The sequence below is a fragment of the Microplitis mediator genome, chromosome 1, assembly GCF_029852145.1.
Source record: "Microplitis mediator isolate UGA2020A chromosome 1, iyMicMedi2.1, whole genome shotgun sequence".
In the NCBI taxonomy this organism is placed as follows: domain Eukaryota; kingdom Metazoa; phylum Arthropoda; class Insecta; order Hymenoptera; family Braconidae; genus Microplitis; species Microplitis mediator.
The window spans coordinates 19,432,822-19,449,482 of record NC_079969.1 but is presented as its reverse complement, the minus strand read 5'-3'; the positions used below and the strand labels follow the sequence as shown (position 1 = coordinate 19,449,482).

The 16,661-nt window shown below is 33.6% G+C and overlaps 1 protein-coding gene across 2 annotated transcripts; it reads left to right on the top strand.

The window, feature by feature from the left end:
* Window positions 1-13,732: 13,732 nt before the first annotated feature.
* On the top strand, window positions 13,733-16,448 carry LOC130669324 (uncharacterized). Of its 2 annotated transcripts, XR_008990160.1 has the most exons (3): window positions 13,733-14,836; window positions 15,005-15,474; window positions 15,596-16,448. XR_008990160.1 is itself a non-coding variant. In XM_057472136.1 (2 exons), the coding sequence occupies exons 1-2, from the start codon at window positions 14,814-14,816 to the stop codon at window positions 15,432-15,434; spliced, it is 453 nt and encodes a 150-aa protein (XP_057328119.1). In that variant the 5' UTR covers window positions 13,733-14,813; the 3' UTR covers window positions 15,435-16,448. The 2 variants fall into 2 exon arrangements, 1 of the variants encoding a protein (XP_057328119.1); XM_057472136.1 differs by having other exon boundaries at window positions 15,005-16,448.
* Window positions 16,449-16,661: the final 213 nt, after the last annotated feature.

Sequence of the window (16,661 nt, the reverse complement as noted above, 5' to 3'; positions counted from 1 at the left end):
AAATCCAGAAGCTGTAAGAATTTGAGTTTAATCGGTAGGGTACGTTCGGAGATATTTCTCAAATTAAATTTTTTTCAAATATGTTTTTTGTTGATTACTTTAAATTCGCTGGATGGATTGATTCCAAAAATCTAATCAGCTCTAAAACTTTATAAGGCACGTCGAATGCCACCTCAACCATCAAAATCGGTTCATTCGTTCAAGAGAAACCGTTGACGAAAGAATTAAAGAAAAAATTTTTTTTTTTAGTTTTTTTGAAATATCTAAAAAATGACTGGATAAATCAATTTCAAAATTTGATCAGATCTAGAACCTGATAAAACGCGTCGATTGCCATCTTAACCGTCTCAATCGGTCGATTCGTTTGAGAAATATCGTTGGAGAAAAAATGGCAAAAAACGTTTTTTTTTTTTCGATATCAACGACATCCAAAAGTATTTTCGAGCTCGAGGAGCTCGAAAAAGTATTCACAACAGTGTTTTCAAGCTCAAGGAGCTCGAAAATGGTGAGAAGTGTTGGGGCTGGCCCGCAGGGTCAACCGATAGACCGATTTTTAACATCCCGCTAAGTAAATCGACGATTTTTGAAAAATTCGGGAAGTTATTGTTTTCACCCTGATTTACGAAAATCGAAATTTCATCAGATTTCGACGTTTTGAGGTCCTAGGAAGCTATCCTGACTATTTTCAGAATGATGTCCGAGTGTCTGTATGTATGTATGTGTATGGGTGTGTGTGTGTGTGTGTGTGTGTGTGTGTGTGTGTGTGTGTGTGTGTGTGTGTGTGTGTGTGTGTGTGTGTGTGTGTGTGTGTGTGTGTGTGTGTGTGTGTGTGTGTGTGTGTGTGTGTGTGTGTGTACGTCTGTATTGTATCGGGTTTTTCACCGCCGGGGATTGACCGGAGTGAAGTCCCAATACACTTACGACTTTTGGCAACCTTGTTCAAAATTATTAGTTGGGCGCCAGGTGATGTAATAATCACCAAATAAACAATTATCAAAATCGTCTCAGGGTGGTGAATCGGGAAAAGGTCAGGCACTTAAGATTACGATAAATAATTGATCAGAATTCAACAAAATAATCATTCGTATATTAATTAAACAAAATCATTGATCGGTATCACAAATCAAAAGTAATCGGTTTACAAAACAAAACAAATAAATGCTGTTGTCGGCTGGACTCGATATAAACGAAATTAGAATTGCTTGTAGAATAATACTTGATCAAAACACAAATTCAGTTCGGTTGTCGACATAAAATAAACTTCATTTATTTTTCACACAGAATATTTGACGACTGACGTCAGAGTATTGTAAACGGCAAGACTTTACTGCCGTACGAATGAGACACGGATAATCCGTAATTCTCAGAATTGCTCGATGGAATGAAATAAAATATACCATAATATTTTATTTCGGTAACGCGTTAAATTTTACTATCACATAGTTATTACGCGTAATTATTTAATTAGGTATTCAATTATTGCACGAACGCGGCTCACTTGTTCAATAATAAAATCACATATACACTTTGTTCAAAATCACGTCGATGCTTCGGCTTGTTCACAGTCGTCGGTTTATTGTTCACTCGGAATTTATTTGTCGCGATTAATTGTTCAAACTCGGATTGATCTTAACAGTCGTAATTCAAATTGTTCATACGTCGTATAGTATAGTATAGTATAGTATAAATTGGTATCGACGTGTATTATTTCGCTGTGCAATATAATTTTGAATACAACATATCTGGATAATTGTTTCAATCATATTAGGCATCATTGTGTACAAAAAATTCAGTGATTATTTGAAATAAATAATTTCAAAATTATTTCAATAATTATAATTTATAATTTCATGATTATTTGAATCGTTTGGATTTGAGGTTGGTTTTCTCCTATCTGTGATAAATAGCCAGTGCTGCTTTCTAACAGACATCATTCGATATTTCTTAACTGTTTTATCATAATGGCCAGTATATTGTGTTTTGAAGAGATAGTTGATATTGCCTTCGCTGTCAAATCGGGCAGTGACTGTAAATTATCAAAACTAGACAAATTAGATGGACTTGAAACTTCAGTTGCATCAATAAATGGTACAGTTGATACACTATGTAAACAGCAAGCGATATTAGCTAATAAATTTGATGACCTGGAGTCGAGAGTCAAACGATTGGAATCAAAAGGCAGTGATTGTTCGCAGGAAATTAAAAATATCTCCGATAAAGTACTGGAAACAGCAGAAGTATTAAATAACTGTAATGTTGAGTTGTGTGCACTACAGCTTGATTTCAATGTCCTGGCTGAAGAAATTACAATTTCTGGATTGTTAGAGTCTCAGAATGAAGAGATTAAAGTTGTTGCAAATAACTTATTCCAATTTTCGGATATTCCTTCTACTAACAGTAACATTAGATTTGTAAAAAGACTAGGCAAACAAAAAAATCTTTCTCCACTGAAACTAGGTAAACAACAACGTGATATATTGATAAAATTTGATTCAAAAAATATAGTGAATGATATAATCTCGAAAGCTAAACATACAAATATACCGGGCAATGTCTTAATCAAAACGTCAAATTTATCTAATGATGATATGCGTATACATCGCAGACATCCTTCGGCACTTTACAAATTAAAGAAGCAGATTCTTACTGAGTATAAGAAATTACCCTCGAAAAATTTGTGGATTGCTGCTTCGTTTGTTTTTGTTAGATTTTCTGCTGAAAAGCCACCTTTAAAATTACTTCCATCTAATGGGATGGTGATTCTTCGTCAGCATCTGCTATAACATAATCTAATGTTCATTGACTCTACACCCCGTATACCAGTTTCGTTGAATTTTCGGCCTCAAAATAAATTAAAAATCTGTCATCTAAATGCTCAATCAATTACACCTCACATCGATGAGTTTCGAGATTTCTTCAATGATAACTATTACGATGTTCTTGCTGTATCTGAAACATGGTTGACTATTAATATAGTTGATGCTCAGATCTGCTTACCGATGTTTCATTTACACAGAAATGATCGGAAGTTTCGCCATGGAGGTGGAGTGGCAATCTATGTTCGAGATACATCAACTTCACGTGCTGTTTCTTGCTCATCAAATATTACTTCAGGATATCCTGAATACTTGATAATTGAAATATGGTCTACAGATAATAATAAAATGTTATTTTCAACTATTTATAGACCGCCAAACACGGCGATGTTAGATAACTTTGAACAAGAATTTGATGATTTTTTTCCTTTATATAAAAATATAGTAATAATTGAAGATCTTAATATTAATCTACTACAACACTATTATGAATCTTCTTATCTAACTGATTTTTGTAATTTCCATAATCTACACTTGGTTAACTTTACTCCTACACATCACACTGCTTTATCCCATACTTGGATAGATCACTGCATAGTAAATGATTCTTCAAATGTTATGGCATCAAATCAATCTACTGAACCTTTTCTATCTGGTCATGACGTTATTTCAATTGTACTTGATTATAACGTCCCAAAACAATCAGCGAAAATAATTAAATACAGGAACTGGAGTCTGATCAACCAAGAATCAATAGCTGATTCACTTCGTGAAGCTGAATTGCCGAATATTGATAATAGGTGCCCTACAGATGATTCAGTCAACTGTCTGAATGCAAGCATTTGTGATGTTGGTAACTCGATTGCTCCTGAACGTCTAATAAAGGTTTCTAGACCACCGGCTCCATGGGTCACAGATGGATATACGAATCATCCAACGTAGAAGAAATAAATTGTACAGAGTTTTTAGAAGAACGGGAATATGCTTATGTTGAATATTGCAATGTTAGACGTCTGGTAAAGCAAAAAATTACAGCCGCTAAACGTGAGTTTTTCCAATCAAGATTCACCTATGTTCGTACTCCTAAAATTATCTGGGACGACTTCAGAAGATTAGGACTCCTTTAATCAACATCGTCAACATGTCCGCGTGATCTTGATATTAATGGATTAAATAGCTATTTTGTGTCGGTAGGTGATGCCAGTAATGATGATCAGCAGTTAAAGTTAGCCTGTATTACTCCATATAGTATAAATCAGTTTAACTTTGCTAATATCACACCTGAAGATGTTAAAAAGAACCAAAGTAGAATAACTACTAGTGCAGTTGGTCTGAAATGGTCTATCAATTCGGTATTATAAACGCTTAATATCATTCTACTCAAAACAAATTGTGGACTTATTTAATACTAGTCTGACACGTTGTGAGTTTCCTCATCAATGGAAGGATTCGCTAATAATACCTATACCTAAAATCAAAGATCCACGAATATTTGGGGATTATAGGCCAATATCAATACTGTGTCCACTGTCTAAGGTTCTAGAGCGGTGCATCTATGATCAGATTGTAGAATATCTAGTAGGCAATAACATACTAGATCTTATCAAACAGGATTTATAAAAGGAATGAGTACACAGACAGCTTTACTACGCTACGGTGATGATATTCGATTTGGTATAGATAACCGTTCAATTACAATTGCTGTATCATTTGATTTTACAAAAGCATTTGATAGTGTTAATCATTTGTTACTATTGAAGAAGCTTCGTGCCTACAATTTCTTTGAAAATACACTCAAGTGGTTCCATTCCTATTTAACAAACAGACGTCAAGCCGTAAAGTGAGGAAATTTTTTATCATCGTGCAAGTACAATCGAAGTGGAGTTTCTCAAGGAAGTGTTCTTGGACCGTTGTTTTATGCTATTTTGACCTCAGACTAGGGATCTCTAATCGATTGTAATCACATTTTCTATGCTGATGATCTCATTGTTTATATAACATGCTCGTTGTTAATCATCGATGAAACTGTAGAAAAACTCAACAACATTATCATAAAGATCAATAGCTGGCGTACTGGAAATTATTGAAGACTAAATCCTGATGAAGCGAAAGCTATTATCTTAGGTAGCCCGCAACATGTGAAAGATCCCACATGTGTTAATGCGCTAAAAATAGTAGTAAACGGGAAGACCATTGAATACGACAAGTCATTAAAATATCTTGGGGTTAATATTGATGATACTCTGTTGTGGCATGAGCAAGCTATTGCTGTTAGTAATCGAGCTATGAGTTGTCTTGCTCGTCTCGAGATAAATAATAAGATCGTCAATACTAATATGCGGAGAAAGCTAGTGGTTGCTCTAGTTTTTCCTACGTTTGATTACTGTTCTGCTGTATTCTCAAACATATCTGGTGTACTTCACACAAGACTACAACGGAAATTCAACGCGTGCATAAGATTCATCTTTCAACTACGTCGTTACAATCATATAACCCTATACAGAAAACAACTTGGTTGGTTAACATTACAAAGTAGACGGGAATTTTTAATTTGGTGTATAGTGTATAAAATGCTACATCTTAATCATGACCCTATTCTGCGAGAAAATTTCCGCATACTTTTATCTGTTCGTGGTCGTGCGGCGAGACACAATAATGTTTTTTATCAACCATCTTGTAGAACAGTATCATATGAGAAATCATCTCTATTATCAGCTATGAATAATTATACTGAGTTTAGAACAGCCTGTTATACTAGATTTTTTGAAAGAACTACAGATTTATAATAATTAAAATATGCGAGATGTATTTTATGTATATGTTTCGATCTCTTTTTATATATTTTTCATATACCTTTCTTATTAAGTCAATGAACATTAATAGTAATTGTAACTTTAAAATTTACGTTATAGGTGTTATTTAGTATTATTAATATTATACTATACTATAATTTAATTTAATGTATATTTTATGTATTATGGCCCTTAGGGAGTTGAGCTTCAGGGTCAAATAAAAATTTATTAAATAAAAAAATAAAAAAAAAATACGTCGGAATCGATAATTGTTCGGAGTCGAATTGTTCAAATAAAAAAACGAGGCCGTTCAGTTCGGAGTCTATTCCGGATCTCCCGTTTCAACCAATGCGTCGGGTCGATTGCTCGGTCAAAGTCGGAATAGTGATCATAGATGTCACCAAAAGTTGCTCACCAGGTAATTATTTATTATATTTAAATATTTTAAAACCACGGGTCGATGTCGAATTTTCATCATGTTACAGTATGTAAACTCTTTATAACTTTTTAACTAATGAACCGATTTGGATGGTTAAGTCGGCAATCGAAGAAGCTTGTTGGCCATCAACTTTTCTGATAATTTCGAATCATTCGATCAAGTAGTCTCGAAAATATTGGCGAATAACGAAAAAAAAAATTTTTTTGAGTTTTTTATTGATTTCTTAGAAACGACTTAAATGATCGACTCCAAAATCTAATCAGCTCTGAAACGTTATAAACCGCGTCGATTGCCACCTTAGCCATCTCAATCGGTTAATTCGTTCGAGAGATATCGTTAGAGAAAAAAATGGTAGAAAACGGGTTTTTCGAGATATCTTCAAAATGGCTGAACCGATCGATTTCAAATTTGTGTCAGCTCTAATATTTAAGAAAACGCGCCAATTGCCATCTCAAACGTCAAAATCGGTTCATTAGTTCAGAAGCCCCCCAAGCCACCCAACTCCCCCCAAGCCGCCCAACTTTAATTTGGCTTGAATAATTAGTGTGCTATCTGGCTTGGGGAAAGTAGAAAATCTTAGAGGGGACGATTTCGAAACAAGCGGATAATTGCTTGTTGGGAACCCGAAAGAAACAAGTGGAGTGGCCCTTTACATAGGGTATGGGGAGAACTTGCGTCTCACCACTAATCTATGCAAGCAGTTCACCAGAGCTGAAGTCTGGTACCATGAGGGCCCCATTTCCAAGCCCCATTTCGGTCAGAGTCTCTTTATTTCCTGGGATGGCAGGAATGGGGGGCCGAGTGAGGTAGGACTCGTGGTGGCTGTGGTTAGATACCACATGCAATGGGGATTTTTGATTATACCCCCGGTAAATGTCCACTCTTGGTTTCAACTGAGAGTGTCGTCTGGGTGGAAGAGATGGGATTACGCAACGCGAGTATGCCCAAAAAGGCGAGGCCTCGGCTTCCGGTTGGCGGAAGCGGACTTAGGTCCACGTTACATTAAATAATTATTAGTACAGAAGATATCGGCGCTGAAAAGTAAAAAACATAACATAAAATGTTTCTTTTGCCGGATAAATCACACCATAATGTACTAAAATGTGTCTGACATCATCCCTACTTTTCCTCTTTATAGTCTCTTTTGATCATCATGTAATGTCATTTAACTTGTTCTTTAGTTTAAATCATATTATCAGCAAAAAATTTAAAAAACACAATTTGCGATATTTTTCGCGAATATTTCATATATTATTGCTCTGATCTGAGTCAAAACTCATTCAAATCTTCATTTTGATCACTGACATTGATTTCTGCCTCAATAAATTTATTTCATAGAACATAATCGGGAATAAAAATTCAAAAACCGCTTTTTCATCAATGATTTTCGGTTTTTAACTTTAAACTCTAGCATCAATCGTAACTGATTAGAGCTTGAAAAGCTCAAAAAAAATGTAATTGCATGTAATAGCATTTTCGAGCTCAAAAATATATTCACAGTAATGTTTTCAAGCTCCTTGAGCTTGAAAACAGCGGAAAGTTTTAGGATTGGCCTGCAAGGCCAACCGACGCCCAGATTTTTTTTTTCTTTCTCTACCCCATTAAAATCATTTTTCAGAAAATTTTCAAATTTTTTTACCCAAATCAAAAAAAGATATGAGTTTTTAAAAAATTAGGCTTTTGATTTCTCAAATAGCTACATCTTCTTTAAAAATGGACTTATTGGGACGTTTTTTTTTCTTAAAATTTATGTCTTTGAATGTACTATTCAGAAAAAAATCTAAAAAAATTTTGAGATGATAAATTCTATGAAATTTTTGGCTTTTTTGAGAGAAACCATTATTTTCTTAAAGTTCACCGTTTTTTATTTTTAACTTCCCGCTAAGAAAATCGACGATTTTCGTAAAAATGAGAAGTTAATGTTTTCACCCCGATTTTCGAAAGTCGAGTTTTCATCAGATGTCGACGTTTTGAAAAGAATCATCATTGATTCATTCCGAATTTGACTATAAAAATAAAAATAATTTCGAAAAAACAGATTTTTTTGAAATTCTCGAATACCGTTTGAGTTCAAGAGCTAAAAATTGAGGTGAATTATTTTCATTTGACACCAACTTGACCCCTTAACTTTGAGTCAAAAAAGCCATGGGGGCAAAACCCCCATATTAATCCGGCAGGAAAAACAAAATTTTTTCCGAAAAATGAGATAAAACAAGAATTTTTATACTTTTTTTTTTTTACGTTTTATTCAGTTTTTTTTTTTCGTGTTACGTCCAAAATGTGGTGTGTATCGTGATTTTGGACATAATTTATTATTTTTATTATTTCGGCCCTAGTCTTTCGACCAATAGACCGGGATCACACTGAGTGTAATTATCTGGGAGGTGTGTTGAAATAAAAGATGTTTGATGTACAAATTAAATTACTATATATTATAAAATTGAAAAATTCGATAATATGAATACAATAAACTTGATATTATTTTCTGAAAGTATTAGGTGGCTAGTCAGCCGACTCTATATTATAATAAGATTCGTTCTAATAACTAGAGAGGACTATAGAATTTTGAATACAATTTCCGTGTGTTGGAAATGTTTTTGATTTTAATACAACATAAACTTAAAAATTACAATACCTGTAGTCGCAGCAACTGGATGTTTGTCTAATCGTAGTTTTCACTGATTCTAGGTATTACTTTCGCTAACAATTTATTTTAACAGTTGAATTTAAACTTATAAAATCACTAATTTCAATAAAACTCTTAATAATGTAAGTGTGCGGACACTTGTATAATATAAACTAGTACGGAACTAGTGTGAAAGCGTGAGAACGCTGAATAAAACTGAACTAGTACGGAACTAGCGTAAGATAAATCTAAGTGTGAGAACACTTGTATAAAACTGAACTAGTACGGAACTAGCGTAAATAAAACCTAAGTGTGAGGACACTTGTATAAAGCTGAACTAGTACGGAACTAGCGTAAATAAAACCTAAGTGTGAGAACACTTGTATAAAGCTGAACTAGTACGGAACTAGTGTAACTTAAATTTTGTGAAGACACTGTGACTTGAACTTCACTGTCTCAATGGACCTCTTGTCCGGGACTAACTATTTTTTGTTTAACGACCCTTTTTATAATTTCTTATCGGATCCTATTTCGTCTATTGTTTGGGGGAAATTGTGTCCAATCGGAACACAGTTCCTATGGGTCCTTTCCCTTTCTCTAAGATTTTCACCTTAGGAAAGCGGTAAGGGCACACCCCTATGTGGGCCTATGTGCGTGCGCACCCACACATCCATCCACATGTACAATTTTTTACTTATAACAATATTTTAAATTTAAATGTTTAAATTTATTTATTATTCTTTGTAATATTATGATTTGTTAACTTAAAATATTAATTTTAATTAACATTGTATTTTTTTGATTGGCGTTGAGCCTCTATTATTTATTTATTGTTATAAATTTTCTACTATTTTTGTTAGTCAAAATTATTTTAAATAGTAATTTTTTTATTAAATTCCCTCAATGACTATTTCGTCATTTTCGTCTAGACATCTAAATTTGTTTCCTTAATGGCTATTTCGTTATCGATAAAAAAATTATTTTGTCTATTTGTTCTATGATCCCGAGATGTCTCGACAAAAGCGCACTCAGAGAGAAAGTAAGGGATTAAGATTATATTTATTTGTAACTAAAAAATATATTCCACGTACACTTTTGCTGATAAATATTTTTGGTTTTCTATGAAAAGTGTTTCAGCTGGCCTTTGGGCCTTTACAGTTGCCTGAGGGGTCATTATAATTACATTTAGGTGTTTGCTCTAGCATTTCAAAAAAATGTCAAAGCAAACAAGTCTTAATCCCTTAAAAGCATTTTACATTCGTCATGTCTTATCACTAAATATTATCGAAACATAAAATTGATAATAAAACTGACTACTGTCTAAGAGTGTACTATATGAGATATTGGTGGTTTCTGTCTGGGAAAGTACTCACTACTATCCAGAGAGTAGTGGATAGAGTCTAGACAGTATACACTGCTTTCTGAAATTTTTTTTTCACAGAAAGTACTTAGTACTATCTCAGAGAGTTGCCACTGCTATTTTTCATTTTCTGTGTAGGCTTATTTTACAAAACATCGCTCTGGAAATTTTTGAGGAGTTATAGACGACTTCAGTGTTTTAAAAATTAAGATTAAAATATTAATTGAAAGTGGGTAATGGAAAAATGAAGAACGGTGGGACTGAATTGCCACCTCCTGAAACAGTAGCAAATGCGGTGACTAGTATGCCTCTCTCGGCTGAAGTAATAGCACCAACTTGTTTAAGTCCTTTTCCAGCAACAACTTTGTTCGGTTTTCGCACCGTAGTCACCCGAATTTCGTCCATATTACATATAGATTGGGACTGAAAATTATGTCGTTTGATTAACAATTCACGTTTTCAAAAAAACTGATGACATTATGTGGAGTAAAACTGGTAGCTTGAGCTAAACTAGTAGATTCAGGTGTTCTAATGGATAAAAAAGGATGTCTCTTTATGAATCCCGTAAACCAGTCGGAGCCAGCTAGCTTGCTTGATTCCCAAGACTTTGGGACTTTCAAGTTATTGGAGATAGCAAGCTCGTATGTTATTTTTCGAGTATCCTTGGGAGACAATCCGAAACAAATACTTGAAGCCAGAAGTATGTTATATTCTTATTCTTTTTCCTGTTTATCGGTAAAAAACTGTTGATTTCTTTGGTAACCTATTTTTGTAGATGGTGTTGATGTGGTGATGTTACTTATCTCTTCGGCAGTGAATTTTTTACAATACTTTGTTGAAGTGCAATAATTAATTCCTAAATCCTTCGCGACAGATCTTACAGATTTGCTATTCATTTTCACTTCTCTTGCAGCACGCAGCATCAAAGCTAGTGAAACAAGCCCTCAAGCAGACTTTTTCTTGTAATGCCGTGACATTTTTATGACTAACTCTAAAACAAACAAACCTTTATTTAGTCAAATTTCAAAAAGCCAACAAAAAAAAGGTTGCACATATGCATGGGGTTGATTGTCACATGTGACTACCAATACACGTCAAGCTGAGACAACCTGCCCTAAAGCACGCTTTAGAAAATAATTTCTAAAAATAAATCCAAACCGGTGAATATTTAGAAATTGAACATAATGAATAAATGAAATGAAAGGTATGTTATAATACATCATTTTATCATACTTACAAGAATCGACACAGATGCACGCATAATTACTCCCACTGTCCAAAAAAAAAGAACGCACGTGTATCTGCCACAACGTTTCTGAGCGAACTAAAGTGAAGTGAAAAGGGGGGTGATGCCTTCACGATTCTTTGACGCCGATTAATGTTTGTAATCGTTCCTTAAATTTTCTGTTATGGCCGCATTGACAACCAACCTGTGAGACAACTACCCTTGTAGAAAAAGTGATGATAACAACAGGGCCGGACTTGGCACAATATTGGACTACCCAGGCTCGGCCTCCAAAGGTTGGTCCAAGATCCAACCAACGTTCAAGTGACAAGTTTCGGTTTGCCAATCTTGGGACAAGGTTCAGCTAATACTCATGTGATAAGCCTTGGTTTGCCAGTCTTGGGACAAGCTTTAGCCAATACTCAAGTGACAAGCTTTGGTTTGTCAGTCTTGGGACAAGATTCAACAGACATTTATTTGACAAGCCTTGGTTTGCCAGTCTTGGGACAAGATTCAACAGACATTTATTTAACAAGCCTTGGTTTGCCAGTCTTGGGTTAAGATTCAGCCAATACTCAAGTGCTGAGCCTTGGATTGCCAGTCTTGGGACGAGGTTCAGCCAACATTTAATCGATGTGCCTTGGTTTTCCAGTCTTAGGACGAGGTTCAGCCAACATTTAATTGACGTGCCTTGGTTTTCTAGTCTTGGGTCAAGATTCAGCCAATACTCAAGTGACAAACCTTGGTTTGCTAATCATAGGCCAAAATTCAGCCAATACTTAGGTAATAAGACTTGGTTTGCCAGTCTTGAGCCAAGATTCACTAGACTAACCATAATCAACTATTCAGTCTTGATATTTTTTTCTTGTTTTGATGAAAGAACCTTAATTAAGAAACGAATTTCCACAACGCTTTAAAGAATATTGCTGTTATGCATTATAATTTAATCCTCCGTAGATATCAGTTTTAGCAATAGAATCAAAATTAAGAATAAACTAGGAATTTGAATCGCGTCTACCATTTCTAGCGATTTTAACTAATGACTACGTTTAGAACTTTCATGTATTTTCACCGAGAGGTTATACATAATATCTTCAATTTTAAAAATCCCGTTAGATATTGAATATAATCATATTGATTGTGATTTATAATTAATAAATATACAGATCTTTGGTGATTGTCTTTGTGTAACTTATAATTTTTTACCATGTCAAGTAGTTATCATAGACAAAAAAAATATCGAGCATTAAATAAAGAAAAAGTACTGACTGTAAAAAAGTAGATATAATAGTGAGTAAAAATATCAATATGGATTATGAAATTATAAACAATAGTAATGATTGTGATCCCGGGCAATCATTAAACAATAATTCAGTCAATGATGTACCTTTTAATCCTTGTAATTTTCAGAAGAATTATAATAACAGTTGTAATACTAGTGATATTTATAATCGCTGTAATTATGGTAATGATAATGATAGTAATTAATAATGATAATAATGATAGTAATTAATAATGATAATAATGATAGTTTAAGTGATTCGGAAGTTTTGTGTGCACACACAATTTTTTTTTGACAATTTTGTCATGACAAAAAAAAGTTTATTCATTTCGGAATTGATAAAAAAATTCGTCAGTGGGTTTTGAAAAATTTAGACACGCTACGATTAAATGTAGTGCCAATATTACTATTATTATAACGTGATAAAGGATTCGAAACATTACCGAAAACAGCTCAAACTTTCTTAAGAACGACTCATCACCGAGTTGTACAGGTTATGCTATCTTAACATCAGACTGACGGCTTCTATGCATATTTAGGTATTAAAACTGGACTGAAAAATCTGTATGTCGGTTAACCCTGCGGGCCAGCCCTAACACTTCCCGCTGTTTTCAAGCTCCTTGAACTCGAAAATTTTGTTGTGAATACATATTTGAGCTCTTTGAGCTCGAAAATACGTTTGTATTCCATTGTTTTCGAAAAAAACCATTTTTTAGCTTTTTTTTTCTCCCACGATATCTCGCGAACGAATTAACTGATTTCGATGGTTATGGCGGTAATCGACGTGTTTTATTGATTTGTAGAGCTCATTGAATTTTGAAGACGTTTGATTTAATCGTTTCAAAGATATTCGTGAAAAACTGATTTTTTACATTTCTTTCTCCCACGATATCTCGCGAACGAATTGACCGATTGAGATGGTTAAGGTGACAATCGACGCATTCTATTGAATTCTAGTGCTGATAAAATTTTGAAATTGATTTATCCAGTCATTTTTGAGAAATTTCACAAAAACCAAAAAAAAATTTTTTTTGAATTCTTTCGTCAACGGTTTCTCTTGAACGAATGAACCGATTTTGATTTGTTTGGTGGCATCCGGCGCGGCTTATAAAGTTTTAGAGCTGATTAGATTGTGGAATCAATCCATTAAGCAAATTAAGAGTTATCCAAATAAAACATTTTTGAAAAAAATTTATTTTTGAAATATCTCCGAACGCACTCAACCGATCAAGCTCAAATTTGGACAGCTTCAAGATATTAACAAGCCGCGTCGAATGACACCTCAAAGATCAAAATCGGTTTATCCGTTCAAGAGTTAAGAATATTTACATACATACGTACGAACGTACGTACACACATACATACACTCAGATATCATCGAGAAATTAGTCAGGGTAGCTTCCTGGAACCTCAAAACGTCAAAATCTGATAGAAATTCGGTTTTTGCAAATCGGACTGAAACCAATAACTTCTCGAATTTATGAAAATTTTCAATTTTCTTAGCAGGAAGTTAAAAAAATAATACCAATTAATTATGACAAATACAAAATCAAAGTATCCATTTATATAGATGACTCAAAACCTGCTGACGTTGATGAATTTTTAAAAGATTTTGTTGATGATGCAATACATTTAACAAAAAAGGAAGTGATCATCAACCAAAAGACATATAATTTTAAAGTCATGGGCCTAATTGCAGATGCTCAAGCAAGAGTATTTTTAAAGTGTGTTAAGCCACCTGGGTCTTTTTATGCATGCGAAAGATGCGAGACGAAAGGAAAATCTATTGGACAACATAAAAAAAAAAGCGAATTTATCCAGACATTAATTGTAAAACACGGACGAAGCAATCATTTAACGAAAAATCACAACCCGAACATCATAAAGAAAAAATTACGGGTCTATTGAATAGATTGCCAGATTTTGACCTAGTGATATCTGTAACTCTAGATTCTTCGCATCTTTCATTTTTAGGTGTAATGAAATCTTTATAGGGATCGTGCTTCTAGACTTTTACGCCAACTGGTGGCAAGTATCCAAAACAGTTGGGATCATGTATTAAACGTTAACATATGTGATTTACTATTAAATTATTATAAATAAAATATATTAGATTTTTTAAAATAATGTCAGCTTCGAGAAAAAATTGTTGTATTCTTGGATGTAATAATACATCACGTCGAGAACGTGGATTCGGTGTGGAAGTGAAATTTTATAAATTTCCAGAGAGCGTGTTAGGAGCCTCATGGAAAACAGTAAAACGTTAACAGTGGATGAATGCAGTGAAAAATTACGTGTAAGTGCAATATTAATTAAAATTTAGAAAAATGCACCATTCAGTAAAATTACAAAATTTAAATACGACGTATGTAAAAATTGATCATTTAGTCGATGAAATTTCAAATATTCATGGCATTTATCTTATAATTATGACTTAACCTTTAATTCTTTTCTTTGATTTCAGAGAAAATCCAAAAGACTGGGTACCAAATAAATATACGAGGATTCGTAGTACCCATTTTGTAAATAATGAAAAATCAGAGCATCCGTTACATCCATCTTATGTTCCTTCGATTTTTCCTGGACGTGAAAATGTAAAAAGAAATATTCAATCCTTGGAACGTTTCCAACGAGTCAGAAATCGGGAAACGAACACAGTCCACATCAATAAATATATTGTGAGTGAAAAAAAAAGAAACAACATAAACATTGACAATATGATAGACACAGTGATGGAACAAGGTAATGAAGAACATGCAAGTAGTGTTGAAGAGCATCAGATTGATATTCACGTTGAAACTGTTACGGTGAATCCTGTGCAACGGAGCATAAGTTGTCAAACAGAGATAGTCACAGACGGAGGTTATGAAGATTTGGCATATTTTTTTTTGTAATCTTAACTCTCATAACGATTCAAGCACGGCAGCAGTACAGGTAAATATTCCAATAAAAAAAACACAAAATAAAATTTGTAAAGCTAATATACCAATTATAAAAAATGTGCAAGATTCGGGTTGTGATCCAATAAATATAGACTTTAGTAAATCTTGTCAAGGTTTTCATGGACTTTCTTCAATTACTACCAACGAAGCAATGAGCAGTTTAACAGGTGTGACATTAGCAATTTTTTCATGGCTTTTAACTATGTTACCAGACTGTAAAGCCTCTAAAGTAGATAAAAAAACAAGTTTCTTGATAACATTAGTCAAATTGAAGACGGGTTTATCATTTACTGCATTGGCAGTAGTTTCCAATATTCATCGAACTACTGCACATAGGATATTTGTGAAACACATACAGCAGTTAAATATTTTGCTACAAAGTTTTATCGTTTGGCCATCAAAATCAACAATACGTGCATCTCTACCGGAATCTTTTAAGCATCATTACCCAGACAGACGTGTAATAATTGATTGTACTGAAGTTTATACAGAAGTACCACCAGAAGTTAATCAAAAAGTATTGATGTATTCTGAATATAAACATCATCATACTGTCAAGTTTTTGGTGGGTTGTGCACCAGATGGATTCATAACTTACGTCTCCAAATGTTATGGTGGCCGTGCTGCTTCATTACAAACGATTGTGGTTTGGTTGATTTAATTGAGCCCGGTTACGTTGTTCTTGCTGACAAAGGATTTTCTCAGATAAAAACTCAAGTCGAAAATAAAAATGCTATTTTTATCATGCCTCCTGTTGGCCACAAAGATCAATTCACTCCTGAAGAAGTTGACGAAACATACAACATTGCTTCTGTGAGGATACATATAGAACGAGTAAATCAACGAATTAAGGACTTTAGAATTCTATCAAAAGTATCTAATTCATTATTTCCTCATATTGATGAAATTGTTTTTGTTATTTGTGCTTTGGTAAATGTACAGAAGCCACTGCTTAAAGAAAAAGAAGTTGACAAATGAAACTTTTTCAAATAATTGTAAAAACTGAATTTAATTTCTAATTGTATTAAATAAAAACGAATTAATTGTTTACAAAAAAGAAAGGTTTTATTTTCTTAAATAAATTAAAATTTAATGTTTATTATTTCTCTGTTTTATAATTACTCAGACATAAGGTAGGTAGAGGCTCATAAATAATAAAAATTTTTATATTATATTATT

Bases quoted from the DNA above. Each gene is read 5' to 3' on its own strand.
- LOC130669324 (XM_057472136.1), top strand. From the start codon at position 14,814: ATGAATGCAGTGAAAAATTACGT. The intron at 14,837-15,004 runs GTAAGTGCAATA...CTTTGATTTCAG, and splicing joins AATGCAGTGAAAAATTACGT to AGAAAATCCAAAAGACTGGG.